Source organism: Berkeleyomyces rouxiae (genome assembly GCF_048999995.1).
Source record: "Berkeleyomyces rouxiae strain 22BRR77 chromosome Unknown BrBRR77_ptg000001l, whole genome shotgun sequence".
NCBI classification, from domain to species: Eukaryota; Fungi; Ascomycota; class Sordariomycetes; order Microascales; family Ceratocystidaceae; genus Berkeleyomyces; species Berkeleyomyces rouxiae.
In genome coordinates, this window is record NW_027396491.1 from 4,812,558 (window position 1) to 4,827,560 (window position 15,003).

At 51.2% G+C, this 15,003-nt stretch overlaps 2 protein-coding genes across 2 annotated transcripts; one reads left to right on the plus strand and one right to left on the minus strand.

Annotated features, from left to right (window-relative positions):
* Window positions 1-7,883: 7,883 nt before the first annotated feature.
* On the plus strand, window positions 7,884-8,084 carry BROUX77_001345 (uncharacterized protein; the record flags this gene model as incomplete). Its single annotated transcript, XM_073745764.1, has 1 exon — window positions 7,884-8,084. The coding sequence occupies one exon, from the start codon at window positions 7,884-7,886 to the stop codon at window positions 8,082-8,084; it is 201 nt and encodes a 66-aa protein (XP_073609580.1).
* A 3,868-nt stretch (window positions 8,085-11,952) lies between these two features.
* Window positions 11,953-14,573, minus strand: BROUX77_001346 (uncharacterized protein; the record flags this gene model as incomplete). The annotated part of the gene is made up of 2 exons (XM_073745765.1): window positions 11,953-14,331; window positions 14,406-14,573. 2 exons carry the CDS (start codon window positions 14,571-14,573, stop codon window positions 11,953-11,955), a joined length of 2,547 nt encoding a protein of 848 aa, XP_073609581.1.
* Window positions 14,574-15,003: the final 430 nt, after the last annotated feature.

Consider the following 15,003-nt stretch of genomic DNA (forward strand, 5'->3'; position numbering starts at 1 on the left):
ACCTTCGCGGGTTCCAAATTTCCAACGTGTCGGGTCGCAAAGAATCAGTATGACGCTTCTCTTGGCTTTAGGTGTTGATGTTTAGCCGCGAGAACGGGATAAAATGGTTGGGTTCCTAACAAGACTTGGGCTAAAAAGCAAATTTCGGACCCAAAGGGCCACACGGTTTTCAACACAGCGCTACCACGACACGCGATTGGGCCAAGATGGTAGGGTATACGGAAGCGTATGGGGCGAAAATCTGGCTTCAGGACAGAGTAGACCTCAGAATATGCAATATGGGGAATATGTACGATCTTAGAAGAAACGGGGCTGAAGGTTGTAACTGGCTATTCCTTGCACATCGTCATTTACGAAACATCAGACTGGATGGAACAATGGCAAACAATGATGTATATGGCAGCAAAAGCAGCGTGGGCAAAGGACTTTTCAACAAGACCAAAGAGGTTTTGTATCGGAGCCTTAAAGAGAGTCTTTGGGCTGGTAACGTCTCATGCAAAGACTGCAAAGGACGTAGATAGTTGTGTTGCAGATTCAAGGTTGGTGGTGAAGTTGACAGAGAGTTGCTTTTGAGAAAAAGGAAGCCCCCTATGCAAACTTAGGCCCAAGCCCGAAGTTATGTTTTAGCTTCCAGGCTTTCGATGCTTTCTTTAACAAAACACCTTTACCAGGAGCTGCAAGGTCGACGCGGAGAGTAATCGGTATCGTGATGTGATGTCGGATATTGCAAGTTGTTCGATAATGTGGTCAGAAAAGAAGGGGGTAAGGAAACGAGAGTAGGTGAATTTCTCGAATCAATCAGCCAAGTAGCTTGCTTAAGTAGCACAAACAGTTCGCTGTGTGCTGGACTCAGCCGTTTAAGAGCGCCTTATTACAAGTTCGGATAGCTACTTTTAGTGCATACACTGAAAACTAGCTAGCTACCAGTGGCAAGGCTGGCGGTTTACCGATCACGAAGGGGCGCCTCTGTTTCCACAAAACAGGATGGTTGCTACGGCCGAGGAAGTATAGGCGAGATAGGCGCCAGCGAATTCTAGGCGCGAAAGCAGGCGGTTGTGGGCGGTTTCGAAAGAAGATGTCGTCGAAATAAGCCAGTGGGGAGGAGTTTGAGGCACTGGAATGCAAATGAACGAGCGAATGGGTGCGAGAGCGGTAAACGAGCGACAAGCGGGCAGTTAGAGGGAAAGGCTCGGGACTTAGATACACGCAGGCAGCCCAAAACAAGTGTATTTAAGGAACAAGCGGCTGCGATTGTGTGTCGTGAGAAGGTTTCCGGCGAAGGTTGATAGGAAGGCGAGGAGCAAAGAGAAGCTTTTGCAAGGAGGCGGGCGCGAAGGTCACAAAAAGGGACAAGACCAGACGAGGCTGGGGAAAGCAGTCTCAGACAAAGTCAACGAAGCTCTGCTGGAATTAAAAATTAAATATTGCAATGGGCCTGCAGCGAGTCGTATTCGGTTGCTTTTTTGAGGTTGGAAAGCCTAGGAGTAGAGGCATAAGAAAGTCGTTGAGGGGCCGAGAAAAGGAGCGCGGGATTAGAGCTCGCACTACGGTAGACGATGTTCGCAACTCAAGTGAAGTAACAGGAGCAGACAAAAAAATAGCAAATATTCCGTGAAATGTGACGACACAGCGGCAAAGTTTGATGGGCGTGGTTCCCAGGCGCGCAACTGGTTCGACGGGAGATTCCACGGCAGGAAAAAAAAAAGCGTGTGCGAGAGAGAAAGGAAGCGCAAAATTCAGCACAATTTGGCTGATAGGCGTGCGCTGCGGCAACGGTGTGACCTTGAATTTGGAGCTGCGCCGACGCGCGACGAGCGTGACTGGCTGGAACAAGGGATAAAAGTATAGTGGGCCAGGGGTTTTATTGTTGTGTGAGAATTGCGGCCTTCACATGGCGAAATGATGGCGGGCAGCTTGCGAGTGGTGATAGTTTGCCGCGACTTGATCAAAAGAAAGACAAATATCCAAGAGGCCACATCTCTTTATCATAAATCACGTGGCTTCAGAGGGCAACCGGACACGCATCTACAAAGAGAAGGTGGTGAAGACTTTTCACGCACTTTCCCTAAACCTCGGTCGGGCGAGACACGCTGCAAGTGCTTAAGGAAGCACCACGAGAGCACCCAATTGCAAGTACATGCAAGTAGTTACACGTAGTTAAAAGTACCCGAAGGTACATGCAGGCTACATGCAGGTGACACCACTGCAACCGCCAGCTTGGGCGCAGCTATTAGTCTCGTTTTGTACGAGATTCGCTGGGTTGTACTGTGCAAACGTTGCGTGTATCCTGTTACTTTTACATTCCAATATCAAGCTTGCCACCACACGAGAACCAGCCTGAAAATCCAATGACGCGCATCGCGAGCAAGGGTTTAAGCTACGCGACAAACTGCACGTAAAGTGCAGACAGCACAAGGCTGACGTTTGCAGGAGGCTGGCAGGTTTGTCTGCATGTGCATATTAATAGACACAGTTTGCCCGTCACGGCCTTGCCCTTTGCCTATGGCTCTGTCACATAAGCTTGAATCACATAGTTAACTATCACTTTGACAAAGCGTGAAGATTAACATCAGATGAAAAGGGGCCTGTCTAAGAAGGGGCCCTATCATTGACAGGTGCTGCCGGCTGCCTCTATCCTCCTCGACTGTCACGTCAGGATTCTAACCCAAGGATCACATCTAACCCTAACACATATTATCCTTTACCCAATCAACATCACCAATTGCTATCGCGTATCACAACTTATCAGAATCTCGGCGTCACTTCGTTGTGGTCCCTGCTTTTCGGGCTCGGTGAAGATAATGGAACGGAAAACGTGATCAGCCAACAGCTCGTGTATGGTGCTTAATGGCAAGCTCTATAGCCTACACCGAGCGTACCGTCAGCAGGCTCGGGAGCACCGAGTACGTGAGGCGTGGGTTGGAGGGGCTCTAGAGTGCGAGTCCATACAATTAAAAGCTACTCTAGAGCGTAGTACAATAACATGGCACACAATATGCTTGTACATGCTTAGCATAAGCGTGGCCTAGTATAGGACACCGATCAGGGACGGGCCACTGGCAAAGCGATTCAGGTGAGCAGAATGACAAGGGTGGTAGCAAGAAGCGAAAGCTAAAGCGCCACGGCTCCGAATATGTACAGCCAGGAGGGAGCACCCTTGTTCGGACTGTAAGACCAGCCAAGACAAGACAAGACAAGACAAAGCAAGGATGAGGCTAAAATCAGGGCGCCTTGAGGCAAGCGTGGCAGAGTGGCGGGTTTGAAGGCGGGTAGAAAGGGAAGGGGACAGGGGAGGGAGAGGAGAAGAGAGGGTCATAGAGAGAAAAGGAGACTGGTCCAGGAGGAAGAGGGTAGAGGGTTTACCAGCTAGCAAGAAGCTGCCCGCCCTCCATCTGGCTAAACAAGCAAATCAAACCGATACTAGGACTGACTCCACAAGCATAAAATAACCCCCCGGCCGGCTAAGAGTCTCCCCGGAAAGTTCCACCTCCACTTTCCACTGCCCACGACCCTCATGATGACTTGGGCCTGGTCTGGAGAAACCGGGTGAGCGGAGAGACGGTGTTCTGCACAGGCGAGACCAGGGAATCTGAGGAATGCGATGAAATCTATAGTTGCAAGTACAAATAACTACCTTTGTTATGGACGATGCTGACGCTCAGAAGCTAGGGCGACGACACGGGCTCACAGCAGCTCTAAACAGAACAGTGCGTGCTTGCAGCCTAGGAGACCCCGAAAGATGGCGCAACGTGCAAGGCAGGCCAGGAACAGGCGACGAGATAAAGTCGAGGACGAGCCGAGAAGATGAGCCAGCCATACGCGCACAAGTGTGTAGTATGTATAGTTAACTAACTAACTAACTGCACATACAATAGACACTCTGCTCACCGGGATGGCTCCTCCCCTGGCCCTCCCGGTCTGCTATCTTGCTGCTTATTCACGGCCGAGTGACTAGGACTTGGCGCGGACATGCCTGGCTTCACCGATGGAAACAAAGCAGATGCGTTATATCGGTACGCACTTATAGACCAAAGGAAGCAGAAGACCTTCCAGAAGCCCAAAGGAAGCACAGTAACAAGCGCACAGGCCAGTCTGCAGAGGGTGCATTGCATCTTGTCACCGCCTCGAGCGCCGACAAAGAGTGCCGAATCGACATATGGGCGATATGTATGGACTTGCGCGAGTATACCTCTACACACGTCGTGACGAACCCAACAAGCCCAGTCCTGGCGCATGGCATGATGTACTGAATTGCGCGCGTGCATGCGCATGTGCAAATACGCCCGCTCGTTCCACTCGTCGACAATCAAGGCCTCACCGAGATCATTGACGCCGCACTCTCACAGGGCCAGACACCAGACAGGAAGAGTAGGAGCAGCAGCAGCACCACCAGCGTGGGAGCTGCTCCTAATCACCGGATGGCCGGATCCGAGCCCGCGGCGTCCGTTTTGTCCTGTTCTTGATCTGGCAGCCCTCTCACGCTTCCAGTGTCTTTCTAGCGCACCCCCAAACTATCTTTATTTCTCGCTTGCTGGCGAAGAGCTTCAAGACGCACCACAAATGCCTCATTAGGCCACATGAGGCCCGTGGGTAGATGCTCCTTCAATGTCATCGTCATTTTTTGGGGGTCAACAAGAGACAACAACCAGGGCATTTGTTTCTGGGTCTCTCGGTTGCAAGGCAAAGTCAGAAGCAAAAATAAACTATGATCTGATCTACAGGTGTGTATGTATGTGTATGTATGTACATGGGCGTTAAAATAGAGCCAGATTGGTGGCTGGAACTTCGATCCCATGTAGACAAGAGACAGGATGATACACTGACTGCCATACCATGCCATGTTAGAGAGATGAGAAAGGAGAGGAAGGAGGACACGAGGGAAGGGGAAAAGCTGCCGGAGTGCCGACTTGTCTCTTTACCCTGGTTATTTTTGCCGGTAGGAGATAGTCCGAGGCATTGTAGGGCTCTCCCCCCCTCAAATCATTACTGTCCCTGGTATATGGTGTTTCTAGTGTTCGAAAGAGGCTCGTCTGATGATCTGAGTACTATGCTAAACGGTATTTGGCAGTCCGAGGCCCTATACAGTAGAAGTAGTAATAACGGCTCTAGTAATCTGGCAGTGGCTACAGGGTGCTGGGTAAAATGAGGGGGCACGAACCGATACTCTGCGAGGCTAGTCGGGTCAAGTAGACAAGTATACACGACCCGACGGCGATGTAGATAAGCATGTACACATGTATATGGAGGAGGGGCATCAAGAAAAGACTCCACACGCGGCCAACTATCGTGAGATGTCTTGAGCCAAGTAACCGTTTGTGTTTTTTTTTATGGGACTCATATGCTTATGCTGCAATCCTTTGAGAAAAAGAGAAGAAAAAAAAAAGCCTCCAAGAGCAAAGATGGAAGCCAATTTATCTTGTCACTGTATCGTTGCCAGCATTGGCTAATGATGTTGCACCAATAATTACGTTGCTATTAGTCGTTGCTCTCCGGTTGCAGTTCCTGTGAAGTAATTGGAATCGTGACTATTGGGCCGTTGGGTTCAGAGGAGTCTCCACTGCGTACAAGCGTAAAGTCGTAGTGGGGGCAGGGCGGGAGGGAGAGAAGCATTATCGTGCGTCCAAGTACTTGACATGTTTGCTACATACAACTAGTTATGTGAAGTCACAACCTCACCTGGTATGGTGATGGTGATGATGGACTGGCTATGTCTTTTGGGGGCTTGTTTCTGACAAGTTTTTAGATTACAGTCAACTGCTCCCAGTGCTCATGTCTCATTGTCTATTTCTAGAGTGTCGATCAAAGTCTGTGTCCGTCTGAAGTCGTCTAAACCCCGGGGCCCCTTCTGTTGTGTGCCAGCCAGCCAGCCAGGAGGTTGAGATGGAATCTGGCCACTCATTCTACTTCCGAAACAGAAGCGGGCGGATAATTTTATAACCTGGCTGTTTTTAACCCAGCCTGCTCTTTATTTTCCTTTAGGGTGTCTTTTTATAAGCTGTCTTGTCATGGAAGGGGCTAGGAAGTGTGCCTCTCTGTGTTCCTTGGTTCAGTCCGTCTTCCTAGTGGTTAGTTACTGAGCTACGCCGTAGAGGATAGTCAGCCACGCACTCTTCCCGCTTTCTATTTTGCGCGCAACTAATCGGCACGACCAGAAATGACAATGTTGAAAGAAATAACGACTGTGGGCTTTGTGATGGCCATTTTTGGCGATGTGCCATGTGATGCGAGGTTCTTTCCCATTTGGCTTTCTTCAAGTGCTTGCCGAGTCGTCACCGAGTCCTCGAGTCCTTGACTTCTCGAGTCCTGGTCGAATCCTGCCTGGCGAATCCTCGTCCTTGGATTCTAGACCTTGTTTTTTGCTCTGTGCTTTTTTTTGTCCCCCCTCCTCTTTCAAAACCAATAATCTTGTAGGCGAATTGAGGAGAGGTCGAGCCCCAGACTTCATACCTCTTTCGTCTCCGGCTCTGTTTCTTTGATTTTTCTGGTGGCCATGCTGGTGTTTGATGTGCTTCTTGTGAGGGGGGCAAGCTGCTGGTCCTCACAAAAGAGCTTTACGGCGAGGCCAATGGCAAGTCCCGTAATCAACCATGTTCCTTCGCCGGGTATTTTTCCTCGTTGGAATAATGTCCTGCCATGAGTAGTCGTAGTCCAGTGGGCAATAGTGCAAAGCTCGGCGTTTCTCTCTGGCTGGCTTGTATTCTTACATACAAGCTACTACTCTACAGTAACCTGACGCAGCCCAAGCCCGGGTCAACATCCTGGTCAAGGCGAGGATCTTCTTTTTCCCTCTCTCATGTCCTTTTTTTTCTCCCTCTTCTGTCCGGCAGATGCTTCTATACGTTTTCCTTTTTAGGCCTGGTGCGATGGGGAGGGAAGTCCCCCTGGACACCAAGAAGCCTATGGGCCATGGGCTTATTGGTCGGTGCACAATAATAATAAGATATTTTCTATTATTTTACTTTTCGTCTGTTATAGGGATTCTGTTCTCGGCCACACCAACTAGTGGAAGCATGGTCATCCTTGCTACGCGGCCATGCTACTACCACCATGAACTTGTGTTGGCATTTCCATCAAGTAACATGAAGGTCTGGTGGACCATCCCTCTGGAATGGAAGAGAAGAGGACAACTAATGGGTGGAAATTAGTGGCGAGAGAACGAGTGAGAATGAGAGCGAGAGGAACTGGAGCAGAGCGACTTCTGGGGAGCCTCTCTTTTTTTTTTTTCTCCGGCTCTTCTTCCACCCTTTTAGGCGTCTGGGCGTCCTTTTCGTTGCCTTTATTACTCTTGCTGCTCAAATCTGGCACAGGCCACAGCCGCACCGACAAAGATAGACTTGACATGGAACCTGGACCCGGTCGCTGTATGTGTCGACGAACAGATCCCAAAATTGGAGAGGGAAGCTTGGTACCAGCCAGCAAGGCCGACACGACAGGGTTGTGCTCTCTTGCTGTCGTCTGGTCTCCGTAACGGTGTGTACGTATGTTGTTGCATCTATCTGCATGGGATGGGATGGGACGGTGGGTGGTGTTGTGTGCCAATGCCAGGGTTGCTTTTCTCTACCAGGATGTCAGTGAGACCCAACCAAATGTGCCGGCCGGCCAAACAGCAAAACAAGCTCTCGTTTCGTCGAGTATATATGAAGCCGACTACATCCCTCGCCTTTTCTCCTCCTGGTCTCTTCTCCTCATCCCATCTTCACCATTCTCATCCATCACACCAGCGTTGCACTTGATTCTACTTGTTGCTTTGATCTCTTTGCATCTACGATTAATACTCACGCGCATTTATCATACCTCCATCACTCTTCATCTTTCTTGCTCTTACGCTCCTCGCCGTATCTTCTTCTTTTACTCTTCTACTTTACTCTCCACAAACCTCCACCATGTGCCAGTACTACGCCCACCAGTTTGTGTGCAAGCACAAGAGCCTCAGCTTCGCCCGCTACTGCGAGCGCGCCGGTCTCATCCAGACCCCGTGCCAGGACCGGTCGATCTGGCAGACCATTGGCATGGACAATGCCTGCGAAGAGTGCACCATGTACTTCCCCGACAAGTTCCCCCGCCGCCGTATGGGCCGCATCTAAGCAACGAGGCCACGCCAGCCCTGTCTTCTTGCTTTGATTCCCTTGCTTCGATTCTCTCGCATTTTCTCTAGACTTTTCCGCCTGCTCTTTGATCTGGACTCAACCCGTAATGCTTCGCAGCAGCACTCCCAGCCAGAGCCTTTTTTGATTTCTTTTTCATCTTCGTTTCTTCTCGGCCCTTCATATCCACCCCAGCGAGCGATCGTCTGTGTTTTATCACACCTTTTTTTTTTTCTTTTTTTCTTTATACCTCTTTAGAGCAGTGCCGCTTCACTTGCCTCGCGCTCTATCTCGTTTGGCTTGCATCATTCATAGACTTTTTTTTTGATCTTTTTCTCTCTTATTAGACGGCGTTCTTCCTTTTGCCCTTCATTATCCCACAAAAAACCACCAAAAAATCATCGGGAGGATCACAGTTCCAGCATCCCACATTTCTACCAGCAGAACCTCATTTTCTCGGGGTCACGTGACTGCAGATCGTCGTGTAATTGGGGGCGTCCATCTTGTGCGATGCGACGCTTCTGTGGGTTGTTTTCTTGTTGTTTTAATATTACTAGGGCCAATCATCTTTAGACGGCCACTTAGATTCAAGATATTCATTTCCATTACTCACATGTTTGCCCTTTCTTTGTGTTTGTGAACTTCCGTAGTACTTTGCATACCCGCGCATCTCTAGGGCTTTCCTTCGAGATCAACCACACACAACCTTCACCACACAACTGGCTGTCTGCAGGGAAGTTTGGTTGCATACATGCATGCAATATACACCGGAGTCAGAGTAAGCACGGGCTCTGGCATGTAATATGTGTGAGACTCTGCTGCGTCGAGCCCAGCAGCCGAGCCCAAACACCTCCAGCTTGAGCCTACATCAAGACACTCAAGACACCATGGCCCATCCCTTGGGCCTCGGCGTGTGTCCTATCGACCTTTCTGTAGTCTAGGTAGCAACCACCAGCCGCAACCACCACGCCATCCTGCTCCTCCTCCGTCTTCCGTGTTTCACAGCCCTGGGACCACTCGAGACTGTATCTCCATGATGGCTCTCCGGTCCTGTCTCCCATGCCTGGTGCCGCGGGCTGCTCACCGCCACAAGTTAAAGTGTCTTTTCTTCTGCCCAATCTCCCATATGCACGTCTTGGTGTCAGAATGAAAAAAAAAAAAAATGAAAAAAATCCTGCAGGCCACGATATCACATCTCACATCTTCCTTGTCTCCTCTTCCCTCTCCCCACTGGCAGGATATCTGGCATTCTAAGAACCTCTTTTTTTCTTTTTTTTCTTTTTTTTTTTCTTGGGCACTCCCCGTCTTATAAACCCTCTTTCTTCACGTGACGTCACTGACCGCAAGTTTTGTTTAGCCCCCAGTCGTGCTTGATTTGCATGTATTCGCAGTGTCTGATGCATCCGTCTGCTTTGTTGGGCCAATCGTCTTGATACCAATCCCTTGGTCAGGCATTTTATAGTCCACCTCCGTTAGGATTGGTAGCACATACTCACAGCTACATGGCTGGCATCCTATATAGTGATCGATGTACACAGGTAATGTGTCTGCTCTGCCGATATGCTCAGACTGTCGATTTGTCAGACAATTCCATCTGATACGTCTGGATGCAGAACGCAAGTCGCATCTCTGGTCTGCCACCCAATCTGCAACGACATCCAAGCTTCCCATTGTTCTCTGCTGTCACTAAATAGAACAAAAAAAGAAGAAGAAAAAAAAAAGCACTCAGATGACGCCGTAGTAGCTCCAGAGCCTTTCTGGCCTGCTTGTTTGCCATGGTCCTTGCGTGTGCTGCGAAATCGCAGAGTGTGCCTGGGCCATTTTCCATTGCTGAAGAAAATGTTGTCGAGAATAATCAACTTATAGACACTTTTATGACCATGGGGCTCGTTCTGCTAAGCTTTGAGACCTACCGATCGGCTTGCCAAGCTCCGGTACCTCTAGCCGTGAGAAGCCTATGTTTCTAATCAGCGCGTCAAGTCTGGGTAGCAGGTCAGATGCCTATTTGACACATCACTAGTCATGTATGTAGCCAACCTCGGGAAGGATAACAATGTCTTAAATCGCAGCCCACAGATTCGCCTTCCAAGCTGCTAGGACCAGCGAGGGAATTCGCTTCGACCCACAGTGAAGCCGGCGGCGGACTGGAATGGGCCGTTCTGCAGGCGCATAGAGTGGTGTGGTGTAGATTGAACGTGTGGCAAAAGCACAGGTTCTTCATGTCGACTTGTATCAGTGGAGAAAACACCGTTATTGCTCGGCCGAGGCTTGATGGACTGTTGCAGGTAGAGCGAGTGTACTCATAGTGATTGTGACGGCACAGGTGAAAAGATCGGGCGGCCTTGTCAGGCGAGTTGCAATCTGATCTCTACATGGTGTGGTAGCTGGACTTTCCATCCAGACTATCGTCTTGGCTATTCCCAAAAGCCTCAATGACAGGCGGTAAACGGCGTTCTCAAGCATGTAGATCGTGAATCAAAGCAAGCTGCCACTTCCTCTGCGGCCCAATGGGCACAGGCGGCTCCTACCATTGTTCTGCTGGATTCCAAATCACGATCCTGTGCATCGTCAAAGTAGCTTCACATGTACAAGCTTGCACAGGGAACCATTTGGAACCATAGCCAGTGGCCAGTGCCCGTCTGGAAGAATGTCGCAGCGGGGTTTTCCTTGGTCGGGCATTCGGCAGAGGGGATGGCCATAAAAGCACGTGCAGTCATCCCACGTCTGGATCAAGAGGTCGAGACCAGAATGTACCACCGTTTCGCCATTGGGCGACGTATCCATGGCCGCAACATCCAGCTGGTGGTCTATGGGAGAGGTTTTAGCTAGGACGGGATCCTTTTCTTGAACGGGCTCGCCGTTATCATCCATGTGGACGATTTTCCGCCCCAAGCACAGCATGTATAAACGTTTAAGCAATGACTGCAAGATGCCAGCGTGGGGTTACAGAAAGATGCTAGATGGCGATCCATAGAGTCACTCATGGAACTGGGAGAAAATGGCCACTGAAAGCTAGAGTATTGTCGAGTGGAGCTTTTGTAAGTTGAGGCTACTGGTGATATTCTCCAAACCAAAAGCACAGTTAGATTGCTGCCGCCGAAGCGTGAAACGACACCGCCGTTGGTTGCTACCAGCATTCGTTGTCTTGGTCTAGTGTTGCCCGTATTCATCTGCGAGATTAGGCCGCATGGATGCCGGCAAACCACTTACACTACTGGGCCCGTAAAGGCTAAACGCCAACATACACGCATGCGCTGGATATTGCAGTCGGACATATTCACGGCTGTTGATTCGTCCAGAGGGTATACGGCTGGCTCGAGCTCCATGGCGCGCACATAGAAACCATTTTAATTAACCGAGAAGTATTTTCAAGATGCCCCATAGAAATATTTGCAGACCAATATAGAGCCCGTGGCACTCGAGGAGGGCAGAGCGCGGCATGCTATAACTTGCAATATGTGGCGTGTGTGGGTGGTGATTAGAGTCTAGACTAGGAGCGCCAAAATGCTCCCGAGATGGTGACGTTGTGAAGCAGGCCGGTATTGGACACATACTAGGATTTGCTAGAGGGAGCCGGAGAAGAACCTCAGACGTTGCAGCCGGGGTGACATGGACTTCCATCACAATGCCACAGAAAAGCGCCCCATGATGAAGCAGGCTGCAAGCTGCAATGGCGCTATTGTAAGCGATCGTGAGAACAATCATGCAAGAAAAGAAAAAAATAACATGGTAGTTATGCATCATATATACGAGTATGCCAGCCATCCAGAAGTAGAACTTTTGAGCCGCCTTCGATACGCCCTAACGAACTCATGATAACCAACGCCGCGAAATAGTGAACGCTCACACAACAAAACAAACCCGCACTCTACTTCTTCTTCTTTGATATCCGCTTCATGGCCCGCAGCTCCTTCTTCATGCGGGGATCCACCATGCGGTAACGGCCCTTCTTGACACCCGTCGGTCTGCCCTTGACACCTCTGTTTGTGCCCTTGGCCACCACGACCCTGAGCGGCGCGCGCGGCTTCTTCTTGGCCGCCTTGGCCATCATCTTGGAAATGGTCGTGGCCTTTTCGCTCTCGGTCAAGTTCTCGTCGTTGGCCAGCATGTCCGACTTCTTGCGCAGCTTCTCCAGGCGCTGCGCCTCCTTGTACTTTTTGCGCGCCTTGGCCTCGCGCACCTTTTTGATGGGCCGGGCGTTGAGCGCACGCATCTTCTCCTTGATGGCCGCCGCAGCTGCCTTGGTGATGGGCTTCAGCGGCTTGTCGTGCTTGCCCTCATCCTCCATGAACCACTCGGGGAGACCGTCGCGGTCGCGGAACGCGTGCTTGTTGAAGCCCTCGTCCAGGAGATCGTGCTTGGACTTTTGGCCTGTGGCGAGCTGGTGGGCCAAGGTCATGGCTTCGGCCGTGATGATGTCGATATCAAGGCGTCCGTCGGGGCGGCGCTTCTCTTCCTCCCAATCCTCGGCCTTCTTGACCACCTCAATGCCATCATCATCGTCACTGCTGTCAGACTCTTCGGCGGCAGCGGCAGCAGCCTTCTTCTTATCGGCCTTTTTATCAGCCTTTGTGTCGGTCTTGGTCTGCTCCTTCTTCTTCTTCTCCTCCTCCTTCTTTGCCTTCTTCTCCTTCTTGGCCTCCTTCTTGTCGACAGGTGCTGTGGCGTCGACCATCTCCATATCAGCATCATCTAATATGTCCATGCCCTGGAAGACGTCTTGGCTAAAGAAGTTGAGTGCTCTTTTGGAAAGACCGCTGCCGTCGGGGCCAGGGGTTTCGTTGTCCAGGTCGGTCAGCAGGGTGTTGGGTGTCTTGGCGTCGTCGTCATCGTCACTGTCGGAGTCTTCGCTGTTTTGTTCCTCTTCGAAATCGGAATTATCACCAGACCCCTCGTCAGCAGAGCAGCCCTCCCACTCGCCGTCCTTATGTTCCTCGCGAGCCCGTTTTGCGCGGTACTTGGTGTCGGCATCGGCCTTGCGGTCCTTGTAGCTTTCATACATGTTGTCAAGCTCTCTCTCCAGACGGTCCTCTTCGGGATCGCTGTCGTCAGAATCATCGCCCATGTTGATGTGATCCGGCTGCTTGGACTCCTTGACGACTTGCATGCGACCCTTGCTGAGGTGGGCCAGGGCACCGTCCTTCTTGGCCACAGTGCGCAGGGCAAACATGGAGCCCTCGCCTCGGGGACCCTCTTGCTCGGCACCAATGTCCATGGGCGCAGTCATGTGCAGTTGCAGGCGCACAATCTCCTTTTGTTTCTTCTCGTTCTCCTTGCGGCGCTCCTTTTTGCGCTTGTTGCTCTCCTTGTCCTTGAGGGCCTGGAGCTCCTGCTCAATGCGGAGCTCATCATCCATGGGCGCCACCTCGGCAACTTCGCCCTCGGTAACCTCCTGGATGGTGGCCTTCTTGACAACAGCCAGACCAAACAGCTCACGGGCACGCAGACGCCACTTGAGCAGCTGCTTGAACTCCTTGCGGCCGAGAACCTTGAGATCAGCGCAGAGTCTGCGGATATCATCGTTTGTCTCGGGAAGTTTGCTCAGGGCGGTCAATGCATCATCACCGCCAGCCGGCTGGTCAAAGCTAAGCTTGTTGGTGCTACCGAGAATTTCAATGGGATCGACCGTGTTGATGAACTCGGAGGCAGAGATGACCTTGTATTGCGTCCAATCACCCTCCTCGTAACCATCACGCTTGCGCTTTTTCAGTTCGGGCTTGTACACCTTGGCCTCATTGTTGGGCGTCGGAGCGGCCAGTTCCTCGAAGACAGAGCGGGGGTCGAGGAAACGGGGGTCGACGACCTTGGGGGCCTTGTAGCCACGGCAAACGACGAAGATCTCGGCGGAAACGTTACGCGAAGACGGGGGCTTGGTGGCCTCGACCTTGGTGAAGAGCTGGTTGAAGACCCACATGAGCGAGTTGTAGTCCTTGGAGCGGAAAACCTTGGTGACAAAGGTACCGCCCTCAACAAGGAAGTCGGTCGCCAGCTTCATGGCTTGCAGGGCCAGCTCGGCTTGGTTGAACGAATCCTGGTTCCAGGCAGTACCGACGTTGGGCGCACCATCGTGAAGAACGGTGTCGGCCTTCCAGGTTTTGAGGTGGGTGCGGATGGTTGCGCGGGTCTGCTCGGTCGTGATATCGCCCTGGAAGGATATAACGTGCGGGATGGGCTTGATGGGAGCCAGATCGACACCGATGATGATGGAGTTTACGGGCATGGCCTCGGCGGCAACTTGACACCATGACTGAGAGTTTCGGGTTAGCAATCGCAAACTAGGTAGCCTGCCACACACGCATGCAATAGAGAGAAAACACGTACACCAGGAGCAGCGCAAAGATCCAGCAGGACTCTGCTCTTCTCGAGGAAGCCATATTTCTTGTTCAGCTGGATCAGCTTGAAGGCAGCACGAGCTCTGTAGCCCTTTTCTTTGGCGAGCTTGTACCACTTATCCAGACGGCCTTTGCCGTGCTTCTTCTGGATCGCCATGGCGCTGGAGGAGTGTGTTGGATATCAGCGAGAAAGACGTCGTCGAGAGGTAAGTAAAAAGAAAAATGACGGCCAGTGTAGTGCGCAAAAAGAGTCACGTCTAAAAGCGCAGACTTCAACAACCCCACGATCGCCCTTTTTCGCTGCGGTCGCCAAACGTCGATGCGAAAAGTTCACAAAATTTTCGGAGTGTTAGACAGAGAAAAACATTATCGATAAGGAATTATTCCGGCCGTAAGTATGCTGACACTCGTCTGTGATTGGCTGGTGGTGCAGACGGCTCCTCAATCCTCAATCGTGGGAAGCCCGCCTGTGATTGGCTGACGCGTCGCCTCACGCGTTGAGTGGCATGCCCTGGCAACGGAGTTTTGGAAGATTCGGTGCCGGCATTGTTTTGATTGTGGAATGAGCATTTTGCAGAGCGCCCGGC